This window comes from Oryza brachyantha, chromosome 5, assembly GCF_000231095.2.
Source record: "Oryza brachyantha chromosome 5, ObraRS2, whole genome shotgun sequence".
NCBI lineage: Eukaryota > Viridiplantae > Streptophyta > Magnoliopsida > Poales > Poaceae > Oryza > Oryza brachyantha.
The window spans coordinates 709,620-724,298 of record NC_023167.2 but is presented as its reverse complement, the minus strand read 5'-3'; the positions used below and the strand labels follow the sequence as shown (position 1 = coordinate 724,298).

At 38.1% G+C, this 14,679-nt stretch overlaps 2 protein-coding genes and 1 long non-coding RNA gene across 4 annotated transcripts; 1 reads left to right on the top strand and 2 right to left on the bottom strand.

The window, feature by feature from the left end:
* Window positions 1-7,798: 7,798 nt before the first annotated feature.
* Window positions 7,799-8,953, top strand: LOC102720428 (probable membrane-associated kinase regulator 3). Its single transcript, XM_006653916.3, has one exon. The coding sequence runs from the start codon at window positions 7,914-7,916 to the stop codon at window positions 8,790-8,792; it is 879 nt and encodes a 292-aa protein (XP_006653979.1). The 5' UTR covers window positions 7,799-7,913; the 3' UTR covers window positions 8,793-8,953.
* Window positions 8,954-9,657: 704 nt separating this feature from the next.
* Window positions 9,658-11,749, bottom strand: LOC121054468. Its single transcript, XR_005811891.1, has 3 exons — window positions 11,618-11,749; window positions 11,243-11,296; window positions 9,658-9,720 (listed from the first exon to the last, which is right to left on the bottom strand). It is a non-coding gene; the product is annotated as an uncharacterized LOC121054468 (long non-coding RNA).
* A 283-nt stretch (window positions 11,750-12,032) lies between these two features.
* Window positions 12,033-14,463, bottom strand: LOC102720144 (cilia- and flagella-associated protein 298-like). 2 transcript variants are annotated; one of them, XM_015837474.1, is made up of 6 exons: window positions 14,193-14,463; window positions 14,039-14,109; window positions 13,444-13,573; window positions 13,096-13,193; window positions 12,964-13,017; window positions 12,033-12,616 (listed from the first exon to the last, which is right to left on the bottom strand). In XM_015837474.1, the coding sequence occupies exons 1-5, from the start codon at window positions 14,383-14,385 to the stop codon at window positions 12,979-12,981; spliced, it is 531 nt and encodes a 176-aa protein (XP_015692960.1). In that variant the 5' UTR covers window positions 14,386-14,463; the 3' UTR covers window positions 12,033-12,616; window positions 12,964-12,978. The 2 variants fall into 2 exon arrangements, with proteins under 2 accessions (XP_015692960.1, XP_015692959.1); XM_015837473.1 differs by lacking the exon at window positions 12,033-12,616 and having other exon boundaries at window positions 12,623-13,017.
* Window positions 14,464-14,679: the final 216 nt, after the last annotated feature.

The following is a 14,679-nucleotide window of genomic DNA, read 5'->3' as shown; positions in this document are numbered from 1 at the left end:
TTTTCACTCTGGAGCACCCTTAAACCTATCACCGGCTAATTTTGTCATTGTTTTGGTTTGAAATGCCCAAACTGTAACCTCCAAAGTGAAAATATAGATTGATGGTGGTTCAATTTACCTTTGTCCAAAGTGAAATATAGATTTTGGGGGGATCCAAAGAGAAACTTGGTAATAAATGGTGACCCAAATTGCAATTTTTAACAAAAAAAAAAAAAACGAAGCCCAAGCGATTATGCTGTCTACTCTTGGACCAACTTGGGCCTTAATATAATTTGGATCTTGGGCCAAAGGAAACGAATACTATCTTTGTTTATAATATAAGATTATAATATAAGATGATTGACTTTTTTTAATAACGTTTGATCATTCATCTTATTCAAAAATTTAGTATAAATATAAAAAATTGATAAGTCGTGTTTAAAATTTTTTTGATGATAAAGTAAGTCACAAGCAAAATAAATGATATTTTTATAATTTTTTGAATAAGACAAATGGTTAAACATTATAAGAAAAAAGTCAAATATTTTATATTATAAAATGGAGGGAGTAATTTACTTGAACTAAAACAAAATATGCAAACTATTACCGGCGGCTCGCCTACCCATCCCAAATCGATGGGCCTTTTGTATACTAACATTAAGGGCAACCAATTAGAAGATGTACTGTAAGAGCCATGTTAATAGTTAGAACCAATTATTGGCTCTAAATATTATCACATCATCTATAACCAAATTAATATAGTTCACTCATACAATAATCTACTATAGAAACATGTTAAAACATACTCTCGCCCACCCCATTATCTCATTGAGATCCTAGAAGAATGTTGCAGCTGACTAATATATGTACCCTAATTCTTTTCTATCTCATGTTATCTCTTCTCCAGCTAACTGTTGTACATGTTCTAAGTTGAAAAGTGGGAGTGGAGGAACACAATTGGCATGGATTGAAGCTTTCGATTTGTTGTGAGTCAGGTCGCTGTGGAAACTGACTACAAGCAACTATTCCAAGAACTCAAGGATGATGAATTATCTATACTCCATATTTTGGTTTTTGCTTATACTTATAGGTCAAAATTTAAATTTTGAGTTGATGTTTATTTTTTTAGTCTTGACTTTTAGATCATTGTGAGCATGTATATTAAAGTTTTATTCGTAATTATTTTTAGTTTGCAAATATGCTGACGTTTGTCTTTTTTCCTTTAAAAAGCTAAAAAGATGACACCCCCTACAATGTATTAATCCTATTGTTATTCGATGACTCCTTGTGCTTTCGGCTTAATGCAACTAGTGTGCTGTACTGCCCTAGAGCTCGTGATAATACTATGCATGAACTAGCAAGGTTTGTCGCTTCTTTAAGATCCTCCTCTTCACCGGTTGTTTGCTCATGGCAATTTCATCAGCTTATTAGGGTGCTTGTTTATAGCTTTTTTATATAAAAAAATCAAATGCATATTTACGAACGTAAAATAAGTTGTAAATAGAACTTATATATATATTCTTAGCAGTCTAAAAATCAATTCTAAAAGATGTACTATGATGAAAAACTCAAAATCAATTCTAAGTTTAATATTGAATATTTAAATTTTGGCTTATAAACAGAAATGTAAAGATGAGGATGCATGTAATCCTGTGAGCAACAATTTGGGGTCCGTCCCTTTGATCCAACGAATGATAGATTATCGTGGGTATGCTTATGAACCTTTAAATACAATATTTCTTTTGCAATAAGTTGTTATTATTGATCAACACTTGGTATACTTTTTGAAACCAACCTCTAGTAAGTAATTCATTCATTGTGTCCTCAAACGAAAGCCATAAACCAATTGCATTCATTATTCATCAAAACTTACTCCATTCGTTCTGAAATATAAGTATTTCTCGAAATGCACCTGGATAAGATCAAATATAGTATTTATTAGAGTAATAAAAGTTCCTTTTCTTAAAAGGGACAATTTCGTTCTTACCCATGTTTTAGATTCTAATACTGATTTTACCTCTCTTTTTTAGAGTTTTCGTTTTTACCCCTGTTTTTTAACTGAACCAATAGTCTGCCCCTCTTTTACATGGTGGGACCTAACGGTGTTAACTTGAAGGTTAAAGGTACTCTTTTACCCTTTCTCAAAAATTTTATATTTAGCCATGTTTTTCTGTCATTTGTTTTTTTGCCCTATTGTTGTATATATATATATTGTTGTGATTCACAATGAAGGGCAAAAAAATAAGCGACAAAAATACAAGGCTAAAAATGAAATTCTCGAGAAAGGGTAAAAGAGTACTTTTAACCCTTAAGTTAACACCGTTAGGTCTCTTCATCCCAAAGAGGGACAGACTTTTGGTTCATTTAAAAAAATAGGAGTAAAAATAAAATCCTAAAAGAAAGAGGTAAAATCAGTATTAGAATTCAAATTAACAGGGACAACAATAAAATTACCCCTTTAAAAAATGTGGTTCTTCATGAAAAAAAAAAGAAAAGGAAAACGTGAGCAATTACACCCTTTTGGGAGCAAGGAGAGCCATGAGTGATCATCAACATGATAGTAGGCCGTAGGCCACGAATGACATTAGAAAAGAGTGCACTGTGAATTATGTGAGCCTATGTGGTTAGCTCTATACAGGACATGTCAAATCAGAAAATCTCCAACCTTGTACTTCTACGAGGAATACTAGTACTACTACAGTATTATACTGGAGGGACATCCATACTGGAGTACCAAACAAAATATTTCTTTTTAACTAAAAGCATGAAATTATTAGTCCCCCATTTTGAGTGGGTGGAATCACTATTCATGTGGGTTTCATACCTTTTTTTCAGGGCCATTTGTACATAGAGTATCACTTGTCTTCGCCTAAGCCCCAAGGGGACGATTGTTTGGCTGTCCAGAGAAAATAGCCAAACTATATATTTGTAAATAAAAAATAATTTGTGAATAAAACTGTGTATACATGTTTTTAGCTATCTAAAAACAAAGCTAGAAAATAAATTTCAATAAAAAACCCAAAATTAACTCTAAATTTAAGATTCAAAATTTAAATTTTAGCTTACAGGCATAAACAGGAGCGAAAATGCAAGGGAGGGTGTTATCACTGTTATATCTGAGCTGTTTACATAACTCCACAGCTTGCTATACACACAACACTTCAGTAGCACAGGTCATATGAAAGAGAACAAATCAGTTGTTATCTCGATATAAATTAATTAGAACATGAGCTTGATTTCGAATCCTCGTCGAATCTAAGGCAAAGTGGGCAAATCATTATGTTACTTAGGTGCTACAACATTCTTCTCTTTTGCTTGCTAGCTTGAAATGAAAAGAGGCCACGGACCAGGGAGGAAAAGGTGTTTAGGAGATACTAGTATCTTGTTTAATTAGTTCCTAAGTTGCAGGTCACAGGCTGATTAAAAAATACAGTTAATTAAAGTACTGTGTATATATTATTTTGCCTTGTCATTGATCCCGAATCCTGGTTAGAATCTCAATCTTATGGGCTCAAGTATTATCAAACTTAAGCTACGTTTGCCAAGCTTTTCCCACAAGAATTAAACAAAAAGGTTATTTTGCATCTCTTGCCGTTATATCTTGAAGACATGGCAGTAAGCTTGTAAATCAACATTTAAATTAACATGGGAAAACTGCTTTACGTAAGCTTGTAAATTAACATTTAAAATTTTAACCTTAGATTTGTGTTTTTTTCCTCATAATTTATTTTTCAACCTTAGTTTTTATATCACTAAGGACACGTATATAAAAATTTTATTCATAAATTATTTTTTATTTACAAATATGTTATTTAGCTTTTTCTCTGAATAAACCAAACAATCACCACCTTTGTTGCAGTTTCTTTGGATGACCTTTATTGGCTTAGGTTAGGAAAAAACTAAACAACATACCTACAAATGAATATAAGTAATTTTTTATTTACATGTTGTTAGCGATCCAAAATAAATCACAAAAAATAAACCACAAATGAAAAACCCCAAAACAAGAAAAAATAAAATTAAAAATTAAAATTTTAGCTTATAAACGTAGGCTTAAACGAACATACGGCGTGCATGAATTTCAGTTGAATTCTCTCGCCATAGAGGGCGATGTACAGACGTAAACACACAACAAACAACAAAGCCATTCACATAGGAGGTGAACACATTGCTACAATGCTCGAAATATATAGTTTGCTGGGTTTGTTGCCACTTTCAAACTAAGATTCTTAGTTTGTTACCACTTTCAAAATAAGACATCCATCTTTTCACTTATGCTGATGCTAATTACCTAAAATTTAAAATTTAGAACTTATATTTGAAGTTTATTTTAGGTTTTTTCACCATAGTTTGTTTATTTATCTTTACTTTTAGATTTTAGATCACTGAAAACATATATAATTTTTTTATCCATAAATTATATTTAATCATTAATAATCCTTTTTGTTTATGCTTATAAAAAGTAAAAAGATAAGGCTATTACTAAATTTTGGTAGGACAATAAACTAAACTCCCTTCTACCATTGCTCTCTTCAAAATCTTTTAACAAAATCTAGTAGCGGCATCAAATCAAGTATAGCTAATCGTATCAAAATTTTATAATGATAAAATGCGCCAATTTTTTATAATATTGATTTTGGGTGATAAAGTGAACAAGTCACAATCAAGCATCAAACCATAACCAAACTTGACTTGTTTGGAGAGTTTCTAATAGCTGCGGCTTCTTACCAAGAATATCGAGCTACCAGAAACTCCTTTAAACAACATGCAAATTCTGAGAATATGTGGTTTTACAATCTAGAAAATAAACCTAAAAGCATAAGATAGAAAAATCAGGTTTTAACGGCTGACTTTTTACCCGTTGGTTCTTGTAATCTTAGAACACATTGGACCACCAAGAAAAACCATACGAATTATGTACAATTTGTTCCCGATAGGAAATAATCCTACGGAACCTTTGAATGAAGGATTGGTTTCTATCGATTCCTTTGAAATTCCTACTGAATGAGCTATTCTAGAGGGATTTGGGAGGAAAATAAACCTGAGGTCTCACCTCACGTTTTTTATGTGACCAATTAAACAACAAAAGTTTTCCTATGTGTTTAAAATCATTTGCAAATTCAATGTACATTGCATTTCATTGTTATGTTTTTTCTACTTCTAAGAGCAAGTTTAATAGTATAGCCAACTAATAGCTCCAAATCATCTATAGTCAATCTAATAATCAATTTATACAATAGGTACCTGCAAAGCATATACTATTTTGTCCCACCTGTCATCGCACTGTGTCTTAGAGTCTGTGTTGTAGCTGACTATAAATTTATAACCCACTGCTCTTATCTCTTCTCTTTTATCTCTTTAAAATATATTTATAACTGGCTTATAGTCTACTATTATAAAGCTCTTAAAGAGACCCTTAAACTAACGACATGTTTAGTTTTCAAAATTTTCTCCTAAAAACATCACATCGAATCTTTAAACATCTAAATAGAGTATTATATATAAATGAAACAAAAAACTAATTGCACAGTTATGGGAGAAATCATGAGACGAATCTTTTGAGCCTAATTAGTCAATGATTAGCCATAAGCGCTACCATAACCTACATGTGCTAATGATGAATTAATTAGGTTCAAAATATTTTTCTCGCGGTTTTTAAGCGAGCCGTGAAATTAAACGTTTGATGTGACTTAAAAAATTGCTTTTCGAACTAAACACGCCGTAAGCACGAGACTCTACTGCGAATAAGAAATGATCTTAGCATAGCATGTGGGAGTGAGGCATGAGCTACACAACCAACTTCACAGTGCACACATACCTAGGGTCCCATTGGGTTAAGAGCTGAGCTCCCTCACTGTTCAAAGTTAGAGCCCTTCTCCTCCCTTTCGGACCAAGGCCAAAGCCTGGTCAAACCAGCTACAATTGCTCACCTGTGACTGAATCAATGCCCATCACCTGCTCCTCCTCTCTCTCTCCCCCTCTAATTACCACCATTTAAGTACAGTAAACCACTGTAAGAGCATATATAGCTGTAAGTATATTTTAAAGAGATAATATGAAAGAAAGAAGAGAGGTGAATTACTAATTTGTAGCTAGCTGCACACGGGCTTTAAGACAAAATATGGGTATGATATGTGAGACTATGTATTACTATTTGGTAGATACCTATTGTATAAATTGACTATTAGATTGACTATAAATAAATTGAAGCGTAAAATTGCTCTAACAAAAACAACTGTGCTAGCTCCTACACTGGGGTAGATAGAGAGGAAAAAGCATATGATTAGTTTCTCTGTCCAGCATTTTGTATGGTGATTAAAAGAAGGGAAATGCTGAGCCTATCAATGATGCTTGGCTTGGTTGGTGCGTTGGTAGGCTTTGGAAAAGAGAAGCTTATTCTTTTAATTATTTCTTGAGAGGAAAAGAGAGAGATTATTACAGTGCCCAATGGGGTTTGGTGTGAGTGTTACTGCTGGTCAGTTACTGCTACAGCTACAGCCACTGAAGTCTTTTGACTGCTTTTATGTCCAGCTTTGCTGGCTGCTCCTGCCTCTACTCTCTCGTCCCAAAATAATAAATTGACTTTTCAGTTTTTAAATATAATGTTTAACTTTTTATTTTATTTAAAAAAATTTTATAATTAATAATTTTATTTTTATCAGATAATGAAACATGAACAGTCTTTTATATGTAACTAAGTTTTTTAAATTTTTTTAATTTTTTTAAAATAAGACAGAAGGTCAAACTGTCCGATAAAAAGAGTACACACTACTCCTTCTCCTTTCTTTTCTTTGTCTTTGGAGCAATTTTTTTTGGGGGTTGCAGAACGGAACGGAAACCAAACCTGCGTTGAATTGAATGGCGACGTTCCAAGGCATTGCCTTGTGGCAGCATTGTACAGAGCAGAACGGATATGACTTTTCAGCTGGAACATTTTACTCCCTTCCTTCCCCTGCTTCCTGCATGCATGAAGCAAAAGATTCTGAAATCTGCACAAGCAAGTTACTGTACGTTGGTTCAAATCAGAGAATTTCACTCCATACGTACAGCAAGCCGACAAACGGTGAATATAATAAGGGGTGTTTAGATTTCAAAAGTTTTTAAAAGGAGGTTGGACGTTTGAAAGGATTTTTTGGATTAATGAAAAAACGAATTTTATGACCGCGAGATAAATCTTTTGAGCCTAATTAATTCGTTATTAGCACAGAAAAGTTACTATAGCACTTATAAGTAATCATGCACTAATTAGACTCAAAAGATTTGTCTCACAATTTTTTTCCTAACTATGCATTTGTTTCATTATGTTTAATACTTTATTTACGTGTTTAAAAATTTGATGTGATTTTTTTAAAAAAAATTTAGGAACTGAACGGGACCTAAATGAATTGGCTGGATATCTGGGTCATCTTTTGGCTTCTCTGTGTAAAAAAACAGAGAATTACATAATATATTTTTATGAAATAATTTGTAAATAAAATTTTTAAGAGTAAGGCTGCGTTCGAAACAAAGATGATTAGCAACACGAAAAACAATAAACGTAATTAGTATATTATTAATTAAGTATTACTTATTAGAACTTTGAAACATAGATTTATTTGATCTTTAAAATAATTTTTATATAAAAAGTTTTCACACGAAATACATCATCTAAAACAATTTTTATATAAAAAGTTTTCATACGAAATATATCATATAGTAGTTTAAAAATGGTGGTAAAGAAATCAAAGAGAAGTTCATCTCGACAGGCGAAACGAACGCAGCCTAAAAATAACAGAAAAACTCACAGGCAAACAAACAAATAAATAGGTACATAGATAAATAAATAAAGGGAGAAAAAAAGCACCTCACAAAACCCTACAAGTATAAAGCATTCTCAGTGGTCTCTTCTCGCTTGTGTCCGGATATCCAATCCTCCACCACCAAAGGTGGCAGCAATGGCGAGGGCCCCCACAATGGTGATCCAGGAAGACTACATCGACATGGACCTCACCCCGACCACCACGCCGCTGCCCCCCTCCTCCCCACGCCTCCGGGAGTTCGAGTTCCACAGCTCCGCCGCCGGCAGCAAGGCCTTCGCGTCGCCGGCCGACGAGCTGTTCTACAAGGGCAACCTCCTCCCCCTCCACCTTCCGCCGCGGCTGCAGCTCGTGCAGAAGCTGCTCCAGGAGCAGCAGGTGCAGGTGCAGGGGATCAAGAAGGCGTCCTCCATTGCTGCTGCAGAGGTGGAAGACGACGACATTGTTGACATGAGCAAGGTCTGCGCCAAGAAGTATTCGTGGTCCAAGAGGTTGAAGATGATGAAGAGGTGGACGTCGAGGGACTACATCAAGTCCCTCTTCTTGGCCGCCGCCAAGCCGAGCGACATCGGCGTCGTCGCCGGCAATGGCGGCGGGAGCGTGATGGATCCAGCTGAAGAGCTCTGCGGCCACCGCAAGTCCTTCTCCGGCATCATCCGGCGGGTGCGGCTGGTGGCGACGAAGGCTGCGTCGGCGCCGGCGACCCCGCCGCTGTGCTCGACCTCCTCGTCGTCCTCGTCCACGCCGTCCTGCGGCAACGCGAGCGGGTTCCTGGCCAGGCCTGGGGCGGCATCGGCGGCGCTGAAGCGGAGCAGCAGCGCCGGGTCGGAGGAAGGCGCCATCCAGGGCGCCATTGCGCACTGCAAGAGGTCGCAGCACCAGCACCAGCACCTGCAGCTGCAGCAGAGGAGGAGCGTCAGCGACGTGGTGTTCTACTCGGTGACCAACACGCCCAGGGTGTCCTCCGTCGCCGCCGGCGAGGCCGCCCAGGAGAGGCAGGAGATGTGCAGGGGATGATGATTCTCTTCTTGATTTGACGTCATGACTCATGATGTTGACAAGAACAGGGGAAAAAAGATCATATTTTTTGTTTCGTTTCTGCTTCTGTTTTGGCTGTTGGGAGTGCCTGTGAAGATGAGCAAATGTGTTGTGAATGAATTGCTGTGAGGATTCATGGACTCTTTTTCTTCTTTCATTTCCCCCTGCTTCTTGATTTCCTTTTCCTCATGTGTCTAGGTGGACAAAATGATTTCTTTAGGATTTTAGCTGTATGAATATGAATCTCTGTTCATTTGTTTCCATCCTGAATCTGTTCTAAACTTCTGATGCATTCATCCCCCCATCCCAATTTCTTCCTTCTTGGCTTGTGGTTTGCAGAGTGTTCAGAAGCACTGCATTGCATTGCCTTGCTTACAAAGGTGATGGTAGTAGTACTGTTGTGGGGTTGGGTACTGTACTGATAAATGGTGCAAGGGTGGCACTGACTTGGTGGCAGATTTGATTCCTCTCTCAAAGTACACTCGGCTACTTGACCATGCCTCATGTTGTTCATGGAGGAGTACCACTACCAATCAATCTTTGGCCATAAATTGCATCATGTATTACACCTTCACCTACCTCACAGCTCTTGTAGTTGTAGTAGTTGTTGTTGCACAAGGCACGCGAAGCCAAAGTCCAGGCTCCCAAATTAATAAGCAGGCATATCTTTGTGACTTTTGTCAGCTTCCACGGCACGCTGCTGCAACTCACTCTTCCGTGGCTTCAAAACAAAGGTTTTGTACTAGCTTCAGAAACAAAACAAATACAAAGAGACAAAAGTTATTTTCTACTACTGAAAAACGAAAATGAAAATGCATGCTTGCTTGCTTTTGGTTGAGCTCGCTCACTCATGGCCGGGGGATGCTTTTGAGGAATCAAGCTAGAGGAGATTACGGGTCCCATGTATCTGCAGACATCGAGATGGAAGCAAACAAAGCAGTTGATGAGCAAACAAAATCAAGAACAAGCTAGGTACTCCATTGCTGTCGATTACGGATTGGCATCGTACAAAAAGGCCAGATTACTCAAAACCATCATTTCAAACATTTGTATATAATACTGTCCTACCAAGATGGGTGAGATTTGCTGTTAACTTTTGAATGGGTAGATTAGCATCTGAAACAGTTGCATTGCAACTTGCAAGGAGGAGTAGCAAACGCAATAGTACCATTGGTCACTGACACACAAACACACAACACAGTAGGGTGACCAAAAGGGGAGCAGCTTTGGGGTTGTGATTGCCAGTTCCCAGTTCTCCCACCACCACGGCTTGTCCAGCTTCTGATTGGGATGGGTCATGCAACAAACACAACAGAGTGAAAGCAGTCCACAGAGAGAAGAGAACATAACACAATAGAGATTCCACACTTTCACCATCCATGTGTCTGAATGACTGTCAAAGTTACAGTACAGTTTTAATACTAACAGCACCTTGGATTGAGCAAACCATTTGGCTGTAAAACCAGCTCTCAGGATACAGCCAAAGAATCTTCTCAGATGAGAGAGAAAAAAAGAGACTATAGTCTGTTTGGATCCAGAGTCCCTTGGTACATGGAATGTTTAGACGTTAATAAGGAGTATTAAATATAGACCGATAATAAAATTAATTGCATAAATAAAGACTATTTCATTAAATAAATTTTTTAAGCCTAATTAGTTTATGATTAGCAAATATTTATTGTAGCATCACATTCGCTATTTATGGACTGATTAGGCTCAATAGATTTGTTCCGCGAAATAGTCTAGAGTATGAAACAAATTTTATTAATAGTCTATATTTAATACTTCTAACTAGTGCCCAAAGCGCTCGAAGTGATACGAACTTAAAAAAAGTTGGACAGAAACAAACATGGTCTAAAGGTGTCCATGGCAAAAGTTTTTACCTTTCTGTTGCTCAAGAGGAGAGAAAAAACAGAAAAAGTTCCAAGGAGAGAGATTTCCAATCGCAACAACCAACTGGAAAAGTGTCAAGAGCTTCATATGATGACAGCACTCACCAGTGCTTTGGTTCGTGCGCGTCCTTAACGAATAGTTGTCGTGTTCTCGGATGGAAATTAGGATTAGTCCACAGATCAAACGTTGTGGAAAACCAGAGCCATCAAGTGGCACAGATGAAGCAGAAGAGCAATGGAATTACTGTTAGGCTGTTAGCATCTGGTAACTTGGCAGCAGTAGCCAGAAGGGTCATATATAGTTTGACTGACAGGTCAAAGCCATGAAAATAATATATACCATAGACGACTGAACAAATCGACCAAGATATGATAATTTATGTTGATGGTAGTAAAATGCAACTGCAACGCAGGACAGGCTTCAATGCTTCATGCAATAACTTATGTGATGATAAGATCAACATTATAATGGACAAATGCTTGTTCCTACTAATACAAGACAAGAAATCTGACAAATAGCAGTAGTAGGATTTATACCTGTAGACAGGAGGCACCGACTTTTATCACCTTGTTTTGCTCAATCGATCCAAACTGAAATATAGGATCCAAACTGAAAAATGTAATTTAATACAGCTATACTGTATAGAGCAGGTACAATAGCGAGCTATAAGCATATTTTAAAGAGATAAGAGGGGAGAGAGAAGAGAGGTGGGCTACTAATTTATAGCCAGCTGCACACGGACTCCAAGACAAAATATATGTATAACATGTGGGACCATATATTGATATTTTGTAGGTAACTATTGTATAAATTGACTATTAGATTAACTATAGATAAATTGAAGCTAATAGTTGGCTATACTATTGAACTTGCTCTAATAGGGCAGCTAAATTGACATGCCAGAACCACACCTTGGCCAATCCTTGAGAAGTACTACCGATTGTTCCCACCGGAAACATTTGCTGATTCCTGACTCCTGCGATGGCAATGCTGTGCAAACGCCAAAAATTGCATTCAGGCATTCATCCACCGACCATACGTCATATGCAGTGTTTCACAATTGAAAGATATTTCCTCAGTTCCAATATAAGTATTTCTAGGACTAAATTACCATAATATAAATATTTACGTATTGATTGCCATAATTTCAATTATTTAATAATTTCAAAGCCAATTAAATGTTTAGAAAGGAAATCTATGTAATTTAAAATTCAAAAATTGATCACTAAAGTGACTACAGAAGAATCTTTTAACATCTCCTTAGCATAAGCTAAAGGACCTAGAAATGATTATATTTTGGAAAAGAATGAGTATACGATGGCAACAATTCAAATACTTTGGTTTATCCACCTGAGCACCAGAAGAAGTCACTGCAACAGATAAAATCATGACTCTAAAGACTAGTTTCACTATCACTTTGCTTGTCAACAGATAAATGAACTAAGCAAAGAATCAGATGCATCTGTTTATGATGTCTGCTACTTTCCTGCACCGTGGAGCTAATCTACTGATAAAGAAACCTAGATATACTAAACATGCTATACTTTTCGCTCCTCAGTATGTGTTTGTTCATAGCAACCCAAGAGACGCGCATATGGAGACAAATATGTTCCAGAAGTCAGAAGCTAAATACAATAGCCAGAGTCGAGCACAGTATGTCAGGGACCCTTCAACTAGGCTGCAATGCTAAAACAAGCTCGACAACTTTTCAGAGAACCACTCTCTAGTTTCTTAACAAACAAAATTGATAGAGCATCATCGTTAATAACAAACATTGTAGTAGAATGAGTTTAGTTATCATCCTATTTCATGGTCAAGTACGATGTCAAGTGCGATCATTTCTCAGAAGTTTCCCAACATGGTCTTCATTGATGTCCAGTGCATCAGTTACACCGTACTAACCAAAAATCCTGCAAATGTATTAAGCAGCAGATAACAAATTACATATTACCATGTTCCAGTTCTCCATACAAACTCTCTATATTCTGAACCTAAAATGAACATTGTTTCTTATGGTTTGTTTTCTTGAATGCTTAAATTCTGAAGTAATTCCTTGAATGGCCTCATCTATTGAAGACAAATAGAACACTAAATATCAAAAGAAAATGTTACAGTTTAAGGTGTCTGTCTCAATGGCACATGGAAATGGGAGTCTTCTCTAGAAAACGAATAATAACTTACAAGGGATAACTTGCATATACTAGCATAGTACCCAAAACCAAAAGTAAACTAACTCTGCAGGAACAATGAAGCGTACAAGTACACTCAATGCTCATGACGGTTGAGAAATATGCCTTAGCCTGATGACAATCTGCATAAGGTAATTTAAAAGGCAAAATGTAAATATCACAAACTGAAGGAACCATTTTAAACTACAGTTGCATGTTACCTTTGTTTTGTCATTAACGCCAATATAGTCACTTAGCTTCTTGCCGATGGCCAGCTCTTTTCCAGCCCACCAAAGTTGTACATTTCCATGCTTGTCGTCTGGACATTGCTTACAAGAAAGAGTTAAAAGTAAGCAGATGATATCCCATGTTACGACAAGAGATAGATAACTTCAGAGTCGGAACTACACATATGAAGGTTGATACAGATCATAAATAATGATATAATTACAGAAGACGGAAATGGCCCGTCTAGTGGGCTACCTGTATTTTTTTTTCCTTGAGGATACTGCATCCACACTTGTTTCATTTGGGAAATCACACCTTCCTTATCTAAATTCATGTATTACCTGATGATTTTTGTTGCAAGAGCAATGCCTCCGGAGACTCTTGTAGAGCGGCAACAGCTGCCTTTTCAATGTTCTTGATATGTTCTCTTAGAGCACGAGGGGACAAGAATTTGTTGTGCCGCACTTGCTCCTGGAATAAAATTCAGGCGGAAAGGGGCTATCATTTCAAGTTGAAAACTGTAATGTTGATTGCAAGTTTGCCACTGGCATACATTTGGTTACAAAATTTAGTTCAATCAATGATGAAGAGAACGAAAATGGCTGAGGCTAACATCCCTTTCACAAACAGTAACTGCATAATGGTACTCTGGTACAATATAACCCTACCACATTCTATTAGTCATAAAAAATGCTACGCATACAATCTTTTCTTTCAATTTTGGTACGATCAAACGTAACTGCATAGTGGTAGCACAGTAGCAATCCTGTATCCATTACCATTTGGGCAGAGTGGAGCTCAATTTTAAGGCTATTGTACTCAATCAATCGTAGCAACTAGGGAATCCTGATATGGAGAATTCGGGCAGCGACAGTACAAGAGTAACATCCAAATCCTATTATATGAGCAACACCTGAATCGAAGTGAGAATCTGACCTTGGAGGCGTAGGATTCAGCCTCCGCCACCGCCCTCTCCAGCTCACCCGCCGCCGTGCGCCCCTCCACCACTGCAAACAACACACGAACCGCAGAACGCGTCAGTTCGTTCACTCCGATGGCGCCCGAGGTAGGCTGCGGGGCAAGCTCCGACCTCGGAGGCAGCGGCAGAGGGAGAGCAGGTGGGCCTGGAGCGCCGCGACGCCGGCGAGCGCGGCCGCCACGTCCTCGACGGGGGAGGAGGCGGCGCACTCGTGGAGGAACTCTCCCGCCTCTTCCTCCCCCACCTCCGCCGGCGGCGACGACGACGAGGAGGAGGATGCCCGCATGACGTGCAGCACCACCATCGTATCGCGCGTGCGGTTGCTCGCCGGCGGCCGGGCCCCCCCGCGACGACGCTTCTTCCTCCTTCCGCCGCGCGAGCACGACGGACTTTCTCCCACGTGAAGGCGAATGTGTTGGCCCAAAAGGCCTCTATTCGTGGGCCGGCGCCTAGGCTTTCGGCGTACGTGCGGCCCATAAAAGTTGCGCCGGAACGTCGTTGTGGCCTACTCTGATTTGCTGTGGAGGCCCACAAAACCAATGGGCCATTTCCATTCGAGAGTCTACTGAATTGCATCGTCCAAAGATGGATTCGATCA